Source organism: Hypanus sabinus, chromosome 4, assembly GCF_030144855.1.
Source record: "Hypanus sabinus isolate sHypSab1 chromosome 4, sHypSab1.hap1, whole genome shotgun sequence".
Taxonomy (NCBI): domain Eukaryota; kingdom Metazoa; phylum Chordata; class Chondrichthyes; order Myliobatiformes; family Dasyatidae; genus Hypanus; species Hypanus sabinus.
Genome location: NC_082709.1, coordinates 39,472,613 through 39,489,619, shown reverse-complemented (window position 1 = coordinate 39,489,619; position 17,007 = coordinate 39,472,613). Strand labels below are relative to the sequence as shown.

General features: G+C 39.1%; 1 protein-coding gene across 4 annotated transcripts in view; it reads right to left on the bottom strand.

Moving 5' to 3' along the window:
• Positions 1 to 244: 244 nt before the first annotated feature.
• Positions 245 to 17,007, bottom strand: part of LOC132392677 (NGFI-A-binding protein 1-like) — a 37,742-nt gene continuing 20,979 nt past the window's right edge. For 3 of the 4 annotated variants that reach the window (XM_059966885.1, XM_059966884.1, XM_059966886.1), the window contains exons 6-8: positions 6,966 to 7,131; positions 3,496 to 3,618; positions 245 to 2,323 (exon numbers count right to left, since the gene is read on the bottom strand). In XM_059966885.1, coding sequence (XP_059822868.1) covers positions 2,217 to 2,323; positions 3,496 to 3,618; positions 6,966 to 7,131 — 396 coding nt within the window. In that variant the 3' untranslated portion in view covers positions 245 to 2,216. Of the gene's footprint in view, positions 2,324 to 3,495; positions 3,619 to 6,952; positions 7,132 to 17,007 lie in introns of those variants that run through there. The other variant, XM_059966887.1, reaches the window with a different exon arrangement.

Sequence of the window (17,007 nt, the reverse complement as noted above, 5' to 3'; positions counted from 1 at the left end):
AATTCAACATGATCTCATTCCGAGAGACCACACAGAGTGCTTGGATTGACACATCATGATGGAGCTGAGCTCTCATCTGAAATGAGGATTAGGGTGTATTTCCATCAGTGGAGAGTGGTTTGCATCAGATCCAATCATTGCCAGTTGCTGTAATGTACTGCCAATAAAAACATGAAATGCTCCACAAGCACAGATCAGGCAAGATTTGAGAGACTTCAGAAGAATATAAACCATGGACAACAAATCAGAACTCCAAAAATATATTTTAATGTTTATATTACAAATTAAATACATTAGTGTTTATCCAAAACATCTTATGCTGTATTTTCAGACCGCTTAGAATAATTAACACTGGCCCATTTGTCAATTAAGTAGCAATTTCAGTACAGTACAGACCATTAGAAAAATGGCCATTCTCCCAGAGATCCTTGGACCCTTGTAATGTTCATTAACTTGAATTCCAAAAGGAAACAATAAAATTAGCACAACACATTACTGATTATATTAGAGTATGTGTACTCGTTGTTGTTCATCACCTTACTGTTGCTAAAGGATTATGAGGGAGACAGTTTAAAGTTACATTCTAACATACTACTGGTGAACAATAAAGACATCATTATAGTAACATCAGTACATTACAGGTCGAAATTCACAAGAACATTTCATGGCAACAAAGTACAAAACAGTTTTAAACTTGAGTTGTACCACAGGGAATTGCTTTTAATTCCCTTTCAGCTAATCTGCCACTATAACTCTACAGCTAGTTTGGCTAAAATGTAATAATCAGCTACCAGGGTTGTTTATTACATGTTATGAACACAAATCTACTTCCAGCTTTTTGAATCAAATGCATTAAATCAAAATTGTGTGTGTCATTATTGCATTTTTTTCCTCCCTGATGTCTCTTCTGTCAATACTTCTTTTGTATTGATTGCTGATCAATCTGCATCAAAAATAATACGGCACTTCGGCTGCGTGCACAATCCAAATGAGATGTGTTCTCAACAAACAAAATGCAACATTAATTTTAAACACTGAACAAAAAGTTAAAGTAGAAAAATAGATTTGAAAAAGCATGTTCCAGAAATCTTTAATGCAGTCCAATCAGAGCATTATTTCTGATAATTTCAATAAGTTGCCAACATAATGCTCTTGACTGAAGTTTTTGTTTACAATTAACTCTTCTTGGCCAGTCCTCATCAGATCTGCAAATGGCTGGAATGGTGTGGCAAGTTTTAAAAAATAATAAACAGCATAAATCACATAGTAATAATAGAAAAAAAAACAAAAAGATTGATGCATAATGTATATAAACATATGCTAAAATGAACATATGCTAAAATATGTTCTTCTCAATAGAAAAATGACATGTTTAGTATCCTCCCACAATCTGCCGTTTTCCTCTATGTGAAAATTTTCATATGTCTGGCTTGCAAAAATAAAAAAAAATGGAGCCTGCTGACATTTGTTGTATTTTAGTCAGAAATTTGCACTGCTTCTGATAAATGGAAATAACTTCAACAGGTGTGCTTGAAATGCACAGTAACATTCAGACTTGCTTTCAAACATTAGTTTCTTCCTCTTTCAATACAGGGCTGAACAGTTGTGCTTACTCTGTGGCCTATTTTGGTTCACCTCAACTACACTAATTCAGCAAAACTTGTGCTTGATTGAATTCAATCCCACATGCCTTATTGATGATAAATAAACATGTCAAATATATATATAATTACAGTACTTTGTATAGGTTTTGACATTACATGCATACGTCACATCACTTTGGAACAAAATAAAAATATACAATGAGCAAGTTTCATTAAGCTAAACTAGATTCTAGACAAAAGCAATGCATAACCTATCTCTTAAGCCAGTGTAGTTTAAAAGGTTAAGTATTGTTTATTAACTAGTTTCAACATTGTCATCCATTTTCATGAGAGTTTGCTTCTCTTAGTGATTATTTTTTTAAATAATGTTAAATAGGTTAGTTTTAAGGAGTTGATTCACTACTCAAACAAGCTGTAGAACTTCATGAACACAGCCAACAAGAAAGTAACAGTTTAGAAGTTGTTCAGTTTTCTATTGAATAAACAATTGTCCACAGCAACTTTAACAATAAAAACAGTAATGGAACAGATATGAGGCAACACTGGTCTTTAAGGCTTTGGTTACGGTACTTGCTGATGCCATTTTGAAGAGGAGGCAGTTTTGGGAAAAGGCTATCTAATATCTTCAGGCTCTATTTTTATAGACTTCAACGCTTCATTCTTCTTTTCTGTATGATTTAGAATCGTCTGGCAGAACTCCTTCAATGTGCCTATGTTTTCTGTCACAGAGAGAAAAAAAACTAGTTTAGTAATCCAGAGATAGATGAACAGTGATCATAGTATGCATTTCATAGAAAAGATGGAGTTTGCTAGCACTTCCATTATCTTTGTAGATATAGTGATTGTAGGCTTTACCCTTAAGCTGACATTTAGATCTGTTGTGGTTTTACCACAGTTAAAAACTCCCTTCTTTCTCCTCTTCACACCACAAGTTATAGAAAGCGCATACAATTCTACAGTAACGTGAATTGTTTATGCCATTATTTCTAGAAATGCTTATCAAATAATAAAGGCCTGAACAATGGAACACGTGATCAATTTAAATTAGCATCAGGTGGCACAGATCACAGTACTGAAAATGCTTGATTTTTAGCAAGATTAATAAAAATTCAAAAACAAGTAGGCATCCCACACCCTCCCAATATTATGGCCATTCAGGTTTATGGATCACAATAAAAAAAATTTGGAACACAGAATAAGATTTGCTCTCATAGAATTTATTGTCTTTTTTTAAAATCTAATTTCTTGACATATTGTATGCATAATGACATGGCTTTGTATTATGGAAAATAACAACATGAATTGCCTCCCAAGAATGCAACCCACCTGTAACACATAGGTGTCTGTTTGGAATTCTTTTGGCACAGCTTTTCTCTTCAATACAATATCCTTTCATTTTACTGAAAAGTAGTGCTTTCACTAGTTCTTGACTACAAAATATACTTTCTTGAAACCACTGGACAAACAGAGATAGTGAAGGTAAGTCACAGCTTGCTGGTTTGACAGAGGACCACGGTCAGAAACATTTTTGACTATGTCTTCCAGTATGCCTATACTGCAATATTCCTGGTGGAAAAACTGATTGTGCAGGGAAAATAAGATTCGATCTTAGGTCAGGTAACCTAAAGTACCCTCAGAAGTATTGTTGCAGGTGATTAATGTCAGGTTGTTTCTCTCCTTTTCATCTCCAAGCTATGGCATCCATACTTGTAAAGGACTGTACAGGACACATTTATGTAAAATGCATCCAAGGCTTTCCGATTGTAGTCAATGATAATTCAGATAGCACTATTACCCACATTTTAAGCTTTTTTTAAAAAAGTACTAACAGCAAAAATTCACTATCAATTCATGGTTTGTATCATCTTGTTGGTGGATCCATTCAAATTACCTGATGAGTGTGGCTCTCTCGCATTGCTAGAATATTGCCTGCTTAATTCTTCTCCCGATACCATTTGCTGAATTATTTGTCTGCTTTGCTGATTAGAGATCCTGAGATTCAATGGTTTGTCAGCTGAAGAAAAATGATGAACAAAGTAGCATGTGATAAATAACTGTCTTAATCTTTACAGATGCTCTAAATCTAAAGCAATCATACATAAAAAGATACATCTGGATTAAACAACTTCTGTGAAGGGGAGAAAGCCTTATTTTAAGCTTGAATCTAGTACTGCATTGTTTGATGGTTATTTTTTTTTAAACTGATTAAGTATTTCCAAAACTATATTGCATCATAAGGGCAAGACGAACTAAAATTTGAAGTCAGGAATGCAATCAGAAAGGTGTGTGTTATTCAGAAAGGTGTTTTCCACTAAAAGTATCAGCAATAATTTGGAGTTTCTCGGGGACTTTTATCAGATTCTGGTGTAAAAGAGTGTAAATGAGCTGCAAGTCATTCATGCCATGTGCAAATAGTACAGGAAGTTTGAAGATGGAATGTTGCTCATGCTTCTGGAATTAGCTTAACAATTCAATGACCTTTTTCCTGGAGACGTGGGCACCACATTGGCACAGCTGGTAAAGCTGCTACCTCAAACTCTGATGCTTCTGTGCAGAAGTGCATGTGTGCGTGTGCAAAGTTTTTAACCAATCCTCTGGTATTAAAAAAAAAACATGCTAGTCAGTAATTATCCCTATCATGCAGAAAAGTGGTTGAAGTTGATAGAAATGTGTGGAGAATAAAATGGGAATAAGTGCAATGTTGGTGTAGATGGTTGCTGACCCAGTGGCTTGTGGAGCCAATTTCCATGCTGTGTGACAATAACCCCTACTGCAAAGCAAAGTCATCACCCTGAAACTTGCTGCTGAACATTTCCAGAATGCTGTTTAATTTCAACATTTTAGGTCACACTTGGGCAATCTATTCCCGTGGCTTCTAACCAGTCATTCGCATCCCACAAATTGTATAATAGTCTTAACATGAAGATTCTGAACTGGTTTTGCTTCCAACATCACACCGCCACTTGTTCTTGCCTCGTCCAGCAAGTTCATCCAGCGATAACATTGACTTAGTGTTCACCATTAGCAGAGTAATAACAGTGTGGTCCAAGACCATTAATTAGCAAGGAGCTGTGTCAAATACATGCCTGTGCTTGCGTTGAAGGTTTCCAGATGTCCATGTCAAGATAGTACAACAGCTTATCACTGTAAGTCAGTTATCTGTTACACTACATCTACAACATGAGAGTTTGACTAGATGACTTGCACAAATTTAGGTGCTTCTTTCTGAAAAAAAAAGCCATGCCTGCAACCATTTCTTGAAGGGATGGTTGTGCCTATGAAATCTAGCTTGGGGAGACACAGCACAATAAAGTGCGTGCTGTGCAACAGAGCAGAAAGATGTAGGTCATGCTTCTGTGTCTCCAGATGCAACTCAATCACAAGTTTTGTGAAGTGCAGACTGAGCAGAAAATTGCTTTTCTACAAGTGAAATGTTCCTCTGAAAAGTACTTAAGGGGAAAAAAAAACACTCAAACACATCAAGAAGGTTACCCTTAAACAGCATTTGACAACTCCCTACTGAAATGTCATTAGCATAAAAAAGGCCTCAAGCAACTGCGGATAGCAGAAAGAAGAGGGAGAATACACTTAGAGGTAGTTAATTGTCAAGAATAATCTTTTCAGAATGGATTCAAAGGCAGCAAATATTCTTCCAAAGAGACAGAGGTCTTCATCTGCAAGGCAGCATGGTAAGTGCACACAGGGACTATGACTTGTTTTAAAACGGAATGACTGTGTTCTGAAATGCATGCATGTAACATGAATCTCTTGTCCAATAGGATCGAAGTATAGCACACACTGACAAAACAAATGCTTCACGCTTAAACACACTTAATATCAGGCATTCTGGAGAACAGGGGAGTGAGTGTTATTGCTTGTGTACATGGTGCAAGACAAGTGGGCATTCTCTTCCTGAGAAATTTTCAACTGTCTTATAGATAGATGGATACTTTACTGATCCCAAAGGGATTGTCACAATAGCATTACAACAGCAGATGATGATACAGTTAAGATATAGCAGGAGTAGGAATTGTATTAAACAGTCCCTAGAACCAAAAGATCTATACCCCTAAACCTGGATGTCTGTCCAACCCTTGGGTTGATTCAAGTACCAAAAGATTTTGTGCATCATATTATGGGAGAGCAAGGAAGCAGATTCAATAGAAATCCACTGAATTAATTGGCTTTCTGCCTACTCACATAAACATGTGGTCCAATTCAAGCTGAACTTGAACTCAACCACAGTACACTAGTGGTGGAAGAGTGAGTGTTACAAGTGGTCTACAGGGTGCAAGTCAAGCGGGCTGTCTCTTCCTGAAAGGCGTTGAGCTGCTTACATGTTGGAGTTGCCGCCGTCTATAAGGCAGAACTATGTAAATGCATATCATTTGTCCTTGCAAGTAACATTCCAACACAGATAGACAGCTCAGCACTTTCCAGAATACACAATGCTCTTGATCTGCGCCCTCTACACTGCTCCCTAGAAGCTCACTTCTCCACCATTGCTGCACTGTTGCTGCAGTTTGTGCCACTTGCAAAATGCACTGCAGCAGTTCATCAGAATCATGATCTCTACCTCTTTGAAGGACATGAATTGCAGGCACTTGAGAACATCACTAATAGCAAGTTCCCCTACAAGTCACATGCCATCCCAACTAGCTACTGGCTCAAGATCCTGAATCCCCGCACAACAGTATTCCAGGAGTAGTTAGTTAAAGAAGATGGTAGCCCACCTCCTTTATAGAAGTTAAATTTGGGTATTAAATGCTGGCCTTGCAAGCAATATCCTTGCCCTAGGAGTGAAATTTAAAAATCAATATTGGTCTTAATAACATGGCTTCCTGCAAGATCTGGCTATATTGCACCAAGAAATTATTTTGATCAATGCATATCTTACATTTGTTTTATATTAAGGCCAATAAAAAGGACATTTGAGGAACCTGAGGACTCTTGTTAGGTAGATGCTGCTACCATCATAGACATATTCCTTATATTTCCAAATAAAGGGAAAAACAAGTTGATACAATGAACCCATCCATCATAAACCTCTCTCTACAAGGCCGAGTCAGTTAGAGATCTAGTCATAATTACACCAGAAGATGGAGATTGGTGTTGGCCAAATGTCAAATCTATTTTGAGGCTCAATACTCTACAGAATGAGGTATAGTTTAGAGATTGTGGCAAAGCTTTAAAGATTTTAAATATTTATTACTACTAGTGATTCTGAAGAAAAATACAATTGATTTTGGTCTAGAGCATTAATTTGAAATTCAGTACAATCGTGTGCTCTGATGTTTGAGGTGCCATTTCATTTTGACAAGATGATTTATTATACATGATTGGCATACATGGATTTTGTACCTGGTCCATCCACATTCTCTGCTGAGGGGCTTCTGGAATTCTGCTCTTCAGAATATTGCCTGCAAGCTGTGGCAGAGAGACGTCTCTCATCTGTCTGAAACATGTCTTGGCCTGTTTGCTCACGTACAAGCATTATGTATTTAGCCGTTATGGCTTCAAGCTGGACCTGAAAAGTACAAAGATACAGTTTAATTAGTGACATCTGATAGGTAAAAAATAATATCATAGGGTAGGCGCTTCCCTCTCCATACTAATTGAAACATTAAACATACATTTTTCATCCATGGTTTAATTTGAATGTTATTGAATGATTACCTTGTACTAAAATTAATATTTACAATCACATCATTTTTGCACTTTGTTTCAATACTGTTCACAGCTCCATGCCTGGATCACCTTTGAAGAAACTATATTAACATTGCCTGTCTCGCTGCCCCACACACAAACACAGGCATTCAAGGTCTGTTTGTGATGAGCCAACAAACAATGTTTCCTTACATACCTCCCACCAAGCCACGACTACTTCAATGACTAGGGGTTAAGAAGCAGCAGCTTCAACATTAACCCAACTTCTTTGCTCTGGAAACCTATGGATAGGGTGTGGCACCTGGCTCTGCTCACAGTGCAAGCTAAACAGTTACTCCATGCCTGTTCCAATGCACCAAGTGTAGTGTTGAATCAGAAAGAGCCAAGCATATGGCAGGCCAAAATTCCCTGATAAATCAGGAAGAGCCTTGATCTCATCAACCACATGGCATTCATTTTAAGTAGAAGTAGGACTTGCTGAGTCATTGATTCCTCCAATTTGATGTGGACCTTTTAAGGAGTCAAGGATGCAGAAGGTCATCCACTGCGTCAGGAAGGTGCTCATCAGCAAGAAGGAACCAAAGATCCACGTAATTTACCAGTTCCTACTCAGTGGAAAAGCCAAAGAGGGAAACTGGTCAATAGATTTACATTAAAGTGGAATGGAAAAATAGAGAAACTTCCTACAGAGAAGCACAGTCCTTCCATGTGTGTTTGCACATGGCCTGCATTCCAAGCTCAGGTGCTTTTTCTGCAATTATATTAGCAGTTGACTAAAAAAATCTCCAGGTAAATTGACCGCAATCAAAACAGGAAAGGTAGAAGCAGCCACACTTCCACAAACAATGATATAAACGCAACGGACCTACGGTAATTCATTTTAGTGGGCACGACAAGCCACAGTCTCATTGGCTTTCCATTGATTAAAGAGTTTAAAATTATAGATAATAATCAATTAGGTTCAACCAAATAAATATACACAAAGTAAAATGCATATTGCAAAATATGAATCAAAAAATAACCAAATATAGTTTCATGTATTTAGATAGAATATAGCTATTTCCTATGGCATGCACAATACATTTTGATACATTGCTTTTCGTAGGAGGACTTGCTTAACAACAGCAAGTAACACTTCTTGAAAAATAGTAATAATATGACTGTTTTAAAATCTGCTCCACTGAGGGACAGTTCAATCAATTGCTATATTTCACTCAAAGTCCCTTTTAAACTTTTTATTCATGTTTTAATTGGAAAGTGTGGTCCAAAAAAGGGTTAAAATAAAGCATTCAAGAATATTTAAGTAAACCACAATAATGATGAAGGACGATGTACATCATCCTTCAGTCTCTTTGTACCTATTCCTCTTGGCTGCATTCATTTTAAAATATTTACTTACAGGTCAGATATTCCTGTGGGCATCTAGTACGGGCATCTGATGTGCAGCAATAAACTAATTCTGCAATCAAACCAGCATGATTCTAACGTAGAACAGACTGCTCAAATTGGCTTTGGTGACAAATAAACCCAATTACCGTAATCAGGGTTTTCCCACTACTTCACCAATATACTTCAGATTACAATTACATAACTCATCCTGATAGAAAAAGTTCACAATTAATAACAGTTGTACTGCTTGGTGCAGACCATTCAACAAGACACCTTCCTCCTTCCTGCATGCCATATGAGGGGGTGTGTTTCTAGAAAACCATCCACATCACAATTTTCACGTCACATGAACCTTTGACAAAAATTAACCAAGTATGTTGCTAGTTTCAGGCCTTGTTTATTATTTTTGTTTCCTCATGTAAATCCTATGTAAGAGTGAAATTAGTCCATTGTTTGGTAGCGACATGTGAATTTTGTAATGGTAATTGTTGCTACTGTAACACAGGAGTACGTTGTACTATAGTATGTAGCTAAAGCACACACTATTGACTTTTTAAACCAACTGATCTTCTGATTTCGACTCCGTCTACACTACTGATGAGTAAGCAGAGTCTCGACCAGTTGCAATATTCACTGATGTGTAACACTTGCTTTTCTGACTGATAGGAAAATACTGACAAAAATCTACTTAGCTGTCTTTTTTTTGGAGTATGGACTGGCCTCATTTTCAACCAATCTTCAAATAAAAACACTAGAGGAAAGTCTGTGCGTCAATTACCTGTGGGGGGGGGGGGTAGAATCCACCTCACAGTCTGATCGTTCCCCTCAAAAGCAATCGAACCATGCCAAAACTCAGCACGCAACCCAGCCAACCAGCACCCTCTCCCCCACAGCTATCAGCTCACTCCTGTTACTTCGCCTCCCTAATGCCCAGCCATTCCCACACCTCCCCTCTCACATCCTCCAACTTCTGCAACTCTGCATCACCCCACCTCCACTCCCTAGACCTCCTCCACATCCACCCCTCCAGGATTTCCCCTCCACCTGCCTCCCCTCCCTCTCTTCCTTAGGACTTCCCCTCAATCCCCATTAGTTCAGGAATTTCCCTGCATGGTCCGCGCTCCTGCATTACCTTAGGAATTTCCCACCAAAAACCCTCCTCCCCTGCCATCACAGGAGTTCCCCTCTATTACCCCTGTCCTTTCATCACCCCACCTCAGAATCTCGCTCTCTCCAACCCTCCCAAGGTGTCACTCATTAAGCTCACGACAATGCACTTTAACCGCCCCAACTAGCACACACCACCCGCCCCTCGGTACCTCTACAAGTTGTGCCTTTGCTCTATCTGCCTTCTTCAATTTCTCCCCTCACTCATCTCTCCGAGCCCCTTCCTTTTATGCTACCCTTCTCAATTCCCCTACTCTCCCAGACCACCCTTCCTCCAATCCACACCCAATCCCTAATTCCCCCTTTCTTCAGCTGCTAACAATTATAGTGTGTCCCAAATCATCCAAACAATGACGTAGATACTCAAATACCTACTCTTCAATGCTGCCAGTCTCTAATCCTATGCATTGCACTCTATTAAGGCCATGTAATCACAGAGTCAGTCTCTACTTAAACAGTCTCATGGGATTGAGAATGTCTTGCTTCTGTTCTGGTTCTGCCAATTCTTAGGTGGCTGAAAAGGCTAACATGGGAACTGCAGACTATACTGTGGATGGAGCAGGTGGCTGTAGACAGATAGGTTATAGAAAAAGGCCCTTTGGCCCACCAAGCCAATAACACTAATTGTACAGTAAATCCATTCTTTCATGCTCTCCACATTCCCATCTATCACTCACCTGCACACTATGAGGAACCGACAGTGACCAGTGAACCTAGACAACGGGCACATCTTTGGGAGTCAGGAGGAATCCAGAGAATAGGGAGAAGCTGCAGGCATAAACCTCAGGTTAGGAGTCAACCCAGGTATCTGACACCGTGAGGCAGCAGTTCTGTTAGCTGCTTCACTGTGTCACCCGGGGTTGCTGGTGGTTAAGAGGACAAGTGGGTGGTTAGCATGTGCAGTGCAGCACCCATAACACGGTTTTCAGACCCTGTGCCATTGAGCTTCACAATAACATTCCGAATATTCTTCCTCCACTTTGTATGGTCATGGGCCAGAGATTTCCATGAGTCAGGGAAGATGTTGCATTTCTTCAAGGAAGCTTTGAGCAATTCCTTAAATCTTTTCTTTTGTCTGCCTGGTGGTCTCTTCCCATTTCAATTACACTGTACCGGATTGGGAAAACCAGAATTCTTCACAAGATTCTGATGGGTGGAATAGCTTAAGCTCAAATTGAAGTGTTAGTTTCATTGTGGAGGATAATAAAAATAAAAAGATACCAATATTTGTGGTATCACTATTTTAATCTCATCGAAACTTATTGAATATTGGAAGGCCTAGATGGAGTAGATGTGGAAAGGATATTTCCTATAATGGGGGAGTCTAGGACCAGAGGGCACAGACTCAATAGAAAGATGTCACTTTTGAATAAAGATAAGGAATTTCTTTAGTCAGAGAGCATTAAATCTGTAGAATTCATTGCTACAGACAGCTGTAGAGGCCAAATCATTGGGTATATTTAAGGTGCAGATTGATAGGTTCTTGATTAGTACGAGTGTCAACGGTTATGGGGAGAAGGCAGGCAAATGGGGTTGAGAGAGATAATAATTCAGCCATGACAGACTGGTGAAACAGAGTCAATGGGCCAAGAAGCCTAATTCTACACTTATGTCTTATGATCTAAGGCAGGAATTCCCAAACTGGGGTCCACAGACTCCTTGGTTAATGGTAGCGATCCATGGCATTAAAAAGTTTGGGAACCCATGCTGTAAGGAGTGCTTGAGATGCTGGAGGATAAAACAATTAGATTCAAGCATGCAATCAAAGGCAGTTTAAGCCACTGGTAAAAACCCGAGTCCACTGTTGATTAATGTAAATTTTTATTCTCTAGTTGCAGCATTTTTATGACAAAAACAACAGATTGTAATGCATCACACACTAGACATATCATTGTGCCATCAGCAGCCGACAAGTATGACTCATGTGTATCATCAGCAGAGTGCGACATTTTATATATCAGCCAAGAAGATTTGTGTGCTCTTTTTAAATGTAGCACAATTAGTTACTATCAGAGGAATTGGACTAAGGGTAGCCATGGGACCAGAAGTATATGGTACAACTGTGAACATCACAGCAGCTTGGTGCAGAAGTATCTCCAGACGCTAAACTTCATTTTCCACATCAGCTAGAAATGTCTGACACTAGACAGAGCAATATTTCCACCTTCCCAGCCAAGTTATTTGCAATGCACGAAATCCAGACCCTAGCTTTCTTTGAAATTACCCATTTGGCAGGTGACCAACCCAAATCACACACTTGCACTAATACACAGAATAACCTCAGTCATATGCTTGTGAAAGAAAAATGAGAAGGAGGTATTACTCAATTTAATCTTCTCACAGGGCAAACAGTTCAACTTGATCTGCACTGACTAATATAGAAAATAGAGACTACATCCATCAGGGATAATAGCTTTCCAACAATTGAGTAACAATGATAAAAGTGGGCATGTGGTGAAAGAAAATGAGAAAATCAAAATACATTGTAAATCAAATATTACTTCAGAATTAATAATGTGATGAAAGTTGTAACAATGTGATAAAATTCTTGATGGTCTCAAAACAGAAATGTATAGAAAGTAGTAAGCATTTAATAGAACCAGTTTATGGTTGTAATTTTATTTCTTTTTCTTTTTTTATCTTGAATGAAGATTTCCTTGTGAGCTGTCCTCCCATCATAAGTCATCAGAGTCAAGCAAATCAGTATATAGAAGTCCCAACAAGATAGTGTGTGACACCTGATCTGCTATTAGAGAATGAGATAGGGCAGATGGCATACATTTGTGTATGGGACACCTTGTATCTGGTAATTACAATGCCATTAGTTTCAAGATAAATATGCAAACCAATTGGTCCGGTCTACCAGTTGAGATTCTAAATTGGAGAGAGGCTAATTTTGAGGACATCAGAAGGCATCTATATTCTTTCCAAGAGATGGACACAGTCTATTGAAGTGAGGGAAAATGGCATCAACTTCATGGACTCTATACAAATTACAGTTGTCATTTTGAGGCAAATTAGGGTGGATAAATCCCCATGGCCTGACAAGGTGTTCCCTTGGACCCTGCGAGAGGCTAGTGTAGAAAAAGCCAGGACCTGTGCATAGATATTTAAATCATCCTTTGCAACTGATGAGATACCAGAGGACTGGAAAATAGCCAATGCTGTTCCGCTGCTTAAGAAAGTCTCTCAAAATAAACAGGATATTATAGGAAGACTATCATGGCTTACAGCAGGATTTGGGCCCACTGGAAAAATGGGCTAAAAAATGGCAGATGGATATTAATGCAAGTGTGGGGTGTTGCACATCGGGACGACCATCTAGGGTAGGTCTTACACAATGAATGGTAGGGCACAGAGGAGTGCAGTGAGACAAAGGGATCTGGAAATATAGCTCCAGAATTCACTGAAAGTGGCATCACAAGTAGAGTGGGTCATACAGAAAGCTTTTGGCACAATGGCCTTCATAAGTCAAAATATTGATTACAGGAGATGGGATGTTATGTTGAAATTATACAAGATATTGGCGAGGCCTAATTTGAAGTATTGGGTGTCATTTTGGTCACCTACCTACAGGAAAGATGTAAGGTTGAAAGAGAGCAGAGAAAAAATTCAAGGACATTGCCAGATCTGGAGGTCCTGATTTACAAGGAAAGATTGAACAGGTCAGGACTATATTCCTTGGAAGGTAGAAGACAGAGAGGAGATTTGATAGTGGTATACAAGTTTATGAGGGGTATAGTTAGGGTAAATGCAAACAGGCTTCTTCCACAGAGTTTGGGTGGGACTACAAACAGAAGTCATGGGTTAAGGATGAAAGGTGAAATGTTTAGGGGATAGGAGGGCAATCTCCTTCAATCTAAATGGCAGGAGAGTGTGGAATGAGCTGCCAATGCAAAATGGAGCATGCGAGCTCAATTTCAATGTTTAAGATTTGTTTGGAAACGTACATGAATGATATGGATTTGGAGGGCTATGTTCCTGGTACAGATTGATGGGACTAGGCAGTTTAAATGGTTTGGCACAGACTAGATAGTTTGATGGGCCTGCTTTTGTGCTTTACTTTTCTATGACTCTACATCTATTGAACAAAGCTATCGTAAAGCTACAGAATGCAGAAGAAATTAAAAGCCTCCTAAAGGGCACAGCTTGTTCATCTCCCAAACATGGAGGAAGAAACATCGACAGGGTCTTTTGGGATTTAGTAATAGGCCAACATCCCAGTTAATGTAGCCAAGAGTGCAAAGGTGATCCATTGGAATAATGACAAAAAGTCATCCGCAGGGTAGTTTATTTATAGCAACTGAAAGTTTTTTTTAAAACCAATTACATGGGATTTTGAAATTTCACCAATGCACTAAGGATTATATAAGAATTCCTCATTTAATAGTGAATACATAAATGTGGGAAAATTTTGCCTGTCAAAACTCGGCCTACCAAGTCTGCTCTGCCATTCCATCATAGCTGATTTGTTATGCCTCTCAACCTGATTCTCTTGCCTTCTCTCCATAACCTTTGATGCCCTAACTAACCAAGAATCAATCTGTGCTTTAAATATACTCAATGACTTGAGCTCCACAGCCATCCATGATAATGGATTCCACCACGGATTTATTACCCTTTGGCTAAAGAAATTCCTTCTCATCTCTGTTCTAAATTGTAGGCTACATCCTTGCTACACTGGATAAATCCATAACCAAAGCTTTTTCTCTTCGTTTTTACCCTCCATCCACTCTAAAATGGCCTTTTTGTCCCCCGAAACTGGAGCTTTTCAGAAATGCTTTCCAGGGTGGGTTATTTTTGAAAATGCTGCTCAGGCAGATCAGTGTGGACGGGGTAACCGGAGAAATCTGAAAACGCTGTCAGATGGCAGCGCGCTATTTCATTGTTTTCTTGAACGCAACCTAACAACTTCAGAACAGATGGCAACAAGACTGAAGCCAGTAGAGTTAGAAATGTACTCACCAAATACTTTGACCCATAACTTACTGAATAAATAAGTATACTCACTTTGCCCTGTTTTCTGTCCTTGCTCGTATGAAGGTGGTTTACCTATTTATGCAAGTACTTCTCTGACAATAGATGTGTAACAGCCTAATGTAACATTATATGGAAATAAAAGATAACACTGATTCAGATATTAAAACATTCATACATTTAACAAGGTGCTTTTTTAATGCAACAGGGTTAGTCAGTTTTTCAATGTTCGTCAACAGCCAGGACAATCTGTCCATGAATTCCCTGTCAGTTGCTCCGTACACTCCAGTATATGTTTTTTTTTACTTTTAAGTTCTCCTGCGCGAGAGCCAACAGCTGTCCGTCGTTTTAAGTTTTTCTAACACAGCCTGCAAGTTAGCCTTTAGGGAATCCTGCACGAAGACTCTCAAGTGCCTTTGCACCTCTAATTTCTGAATTTGCTCCCTGTTTTAAAAAGTCCATGCCTTTACTCCTTCTACCAAAGTGCATGACCATACACTTCCCTACACTATATGCCACCTGCCACTTCTCTACCTATTCTCCCAATCTGTCTAAATCCTTCTGTGGACTCCTTGCTTCCTCAACACTACCTGCCCCTCCACTTACCTTTGCATCTTCTGCAAACTTGGCCACAAAGCCATCAACTCAATCATCCAAATAATTCACACACAACTTGACCCAATACTGACCCCTGCGGAACACCACTTGTCACTGGCAGTCAACCACAATTGGCCCATTTCTTGTAATATTTCCTCAAAGAATTCCAACAGATTTGTCAGGCAATAACTTCCCTTAGGAAACCATGCTGACTTTGGTTTACTTTATCATTCACCTCCAAGTACCCCAAAATTTCATCCTTAACAATGGACTCCAATGATTTCCCAACCACAGAAGTCAGGCAAACTGGCCTGCGATTTCCTCTCTTCTGCCTCCCTCCCTTCTTAGTGGGGTGACATTTGCAATCTTCCAGTCCTCCGGAACCATATCAGAATCTAGTGATGTTTGAAAGATCATTACAAATGCCCCCACTATCTCCCCCTATCAAAACCCTAGGACATAACCCATGTTGTCTAAGTGACATCTGCCTTCAGATCTTTCAGCTTCCCAAGCAATCTTCTCCTAGGTAATAACAACCATACTCTCTCCTGCTGCAACACACTTGGATTTCTGGCATACTGCTAGTATTTTCCGCAGTGAAGGGTGACTCAAAATACTTATTGACTTTGTCTGCCATTTCTTGGTCCCCCATTATTACCTCTCCAGTGTCATTTTCCAGTGGCACAATATCCACTCTCAACTCTGTTTTAGCTTTTATATACCTGGGAAAATATTTAGCATCCTCTGATAACTTTGCCTTCATGTTTCATCTTTTTTCTCCTTATGCTTTTTTAGTTGCCTTCTGTTGGTTTTTAAAAGCTTCCAAATTTTCTAACCTCCCACTAAGATTTATTATATTATATGCCCTCTCTTTTGCCTTTATGCTGTCTTTGATCTCCCTCGTCACCCATGGTTGCTTTATCCTCCCTTTCGTATATATCTTCATCTTCATTGCCTCCAGAAACTCCAGCTATTGCTTTTCTGATGTCATCCCTGCTAGTGTCCCCCTCTGATCAATTTTGGCCAGCTCCGCCCTCATACCTCTGTAGTTTCCTTTACGCCACTGTATTACTGATACATCTTACTTTATCTTCTCTCCCTCAAACTTCAGGGTGAATTCTATCATCTTATGCCACTGCCTCCCAAAGATTCCTTTACCTTAAGCTCCCTAATCAAATATGGGTCATTACACAACACACATTCCAGAAATGCCTTTCCACTAGTGGGTGCAACCACAAGCAGCTTTATCAAGCCATCTTGTAATCATTCAATAAATTCTCTCTCTTGGGATCCAGCACCAACCTGATTTTCCCAGTCTACCTGCATTTGAAATCCCCAATGACTATAGTAACATTGTCATTATTACATGCCTTTTCTATTACCATTGATGTTTATATCTCACATCCTGGCTAATATCTGAGGCATGTATATAACTCTCATCAAGGTGTTTTTCCCCTTGCAGCTTCTTAACTAACTGCTTATGATACTTATCACAAGAGGTTTGTTTGACATCACTCCACAGAGTGACAAACTTCTCTAATTTGGCTTGTACACTTTTGACATGGTTGGGAATGAATACTATGAGCAAATTTCAATATACCACAGA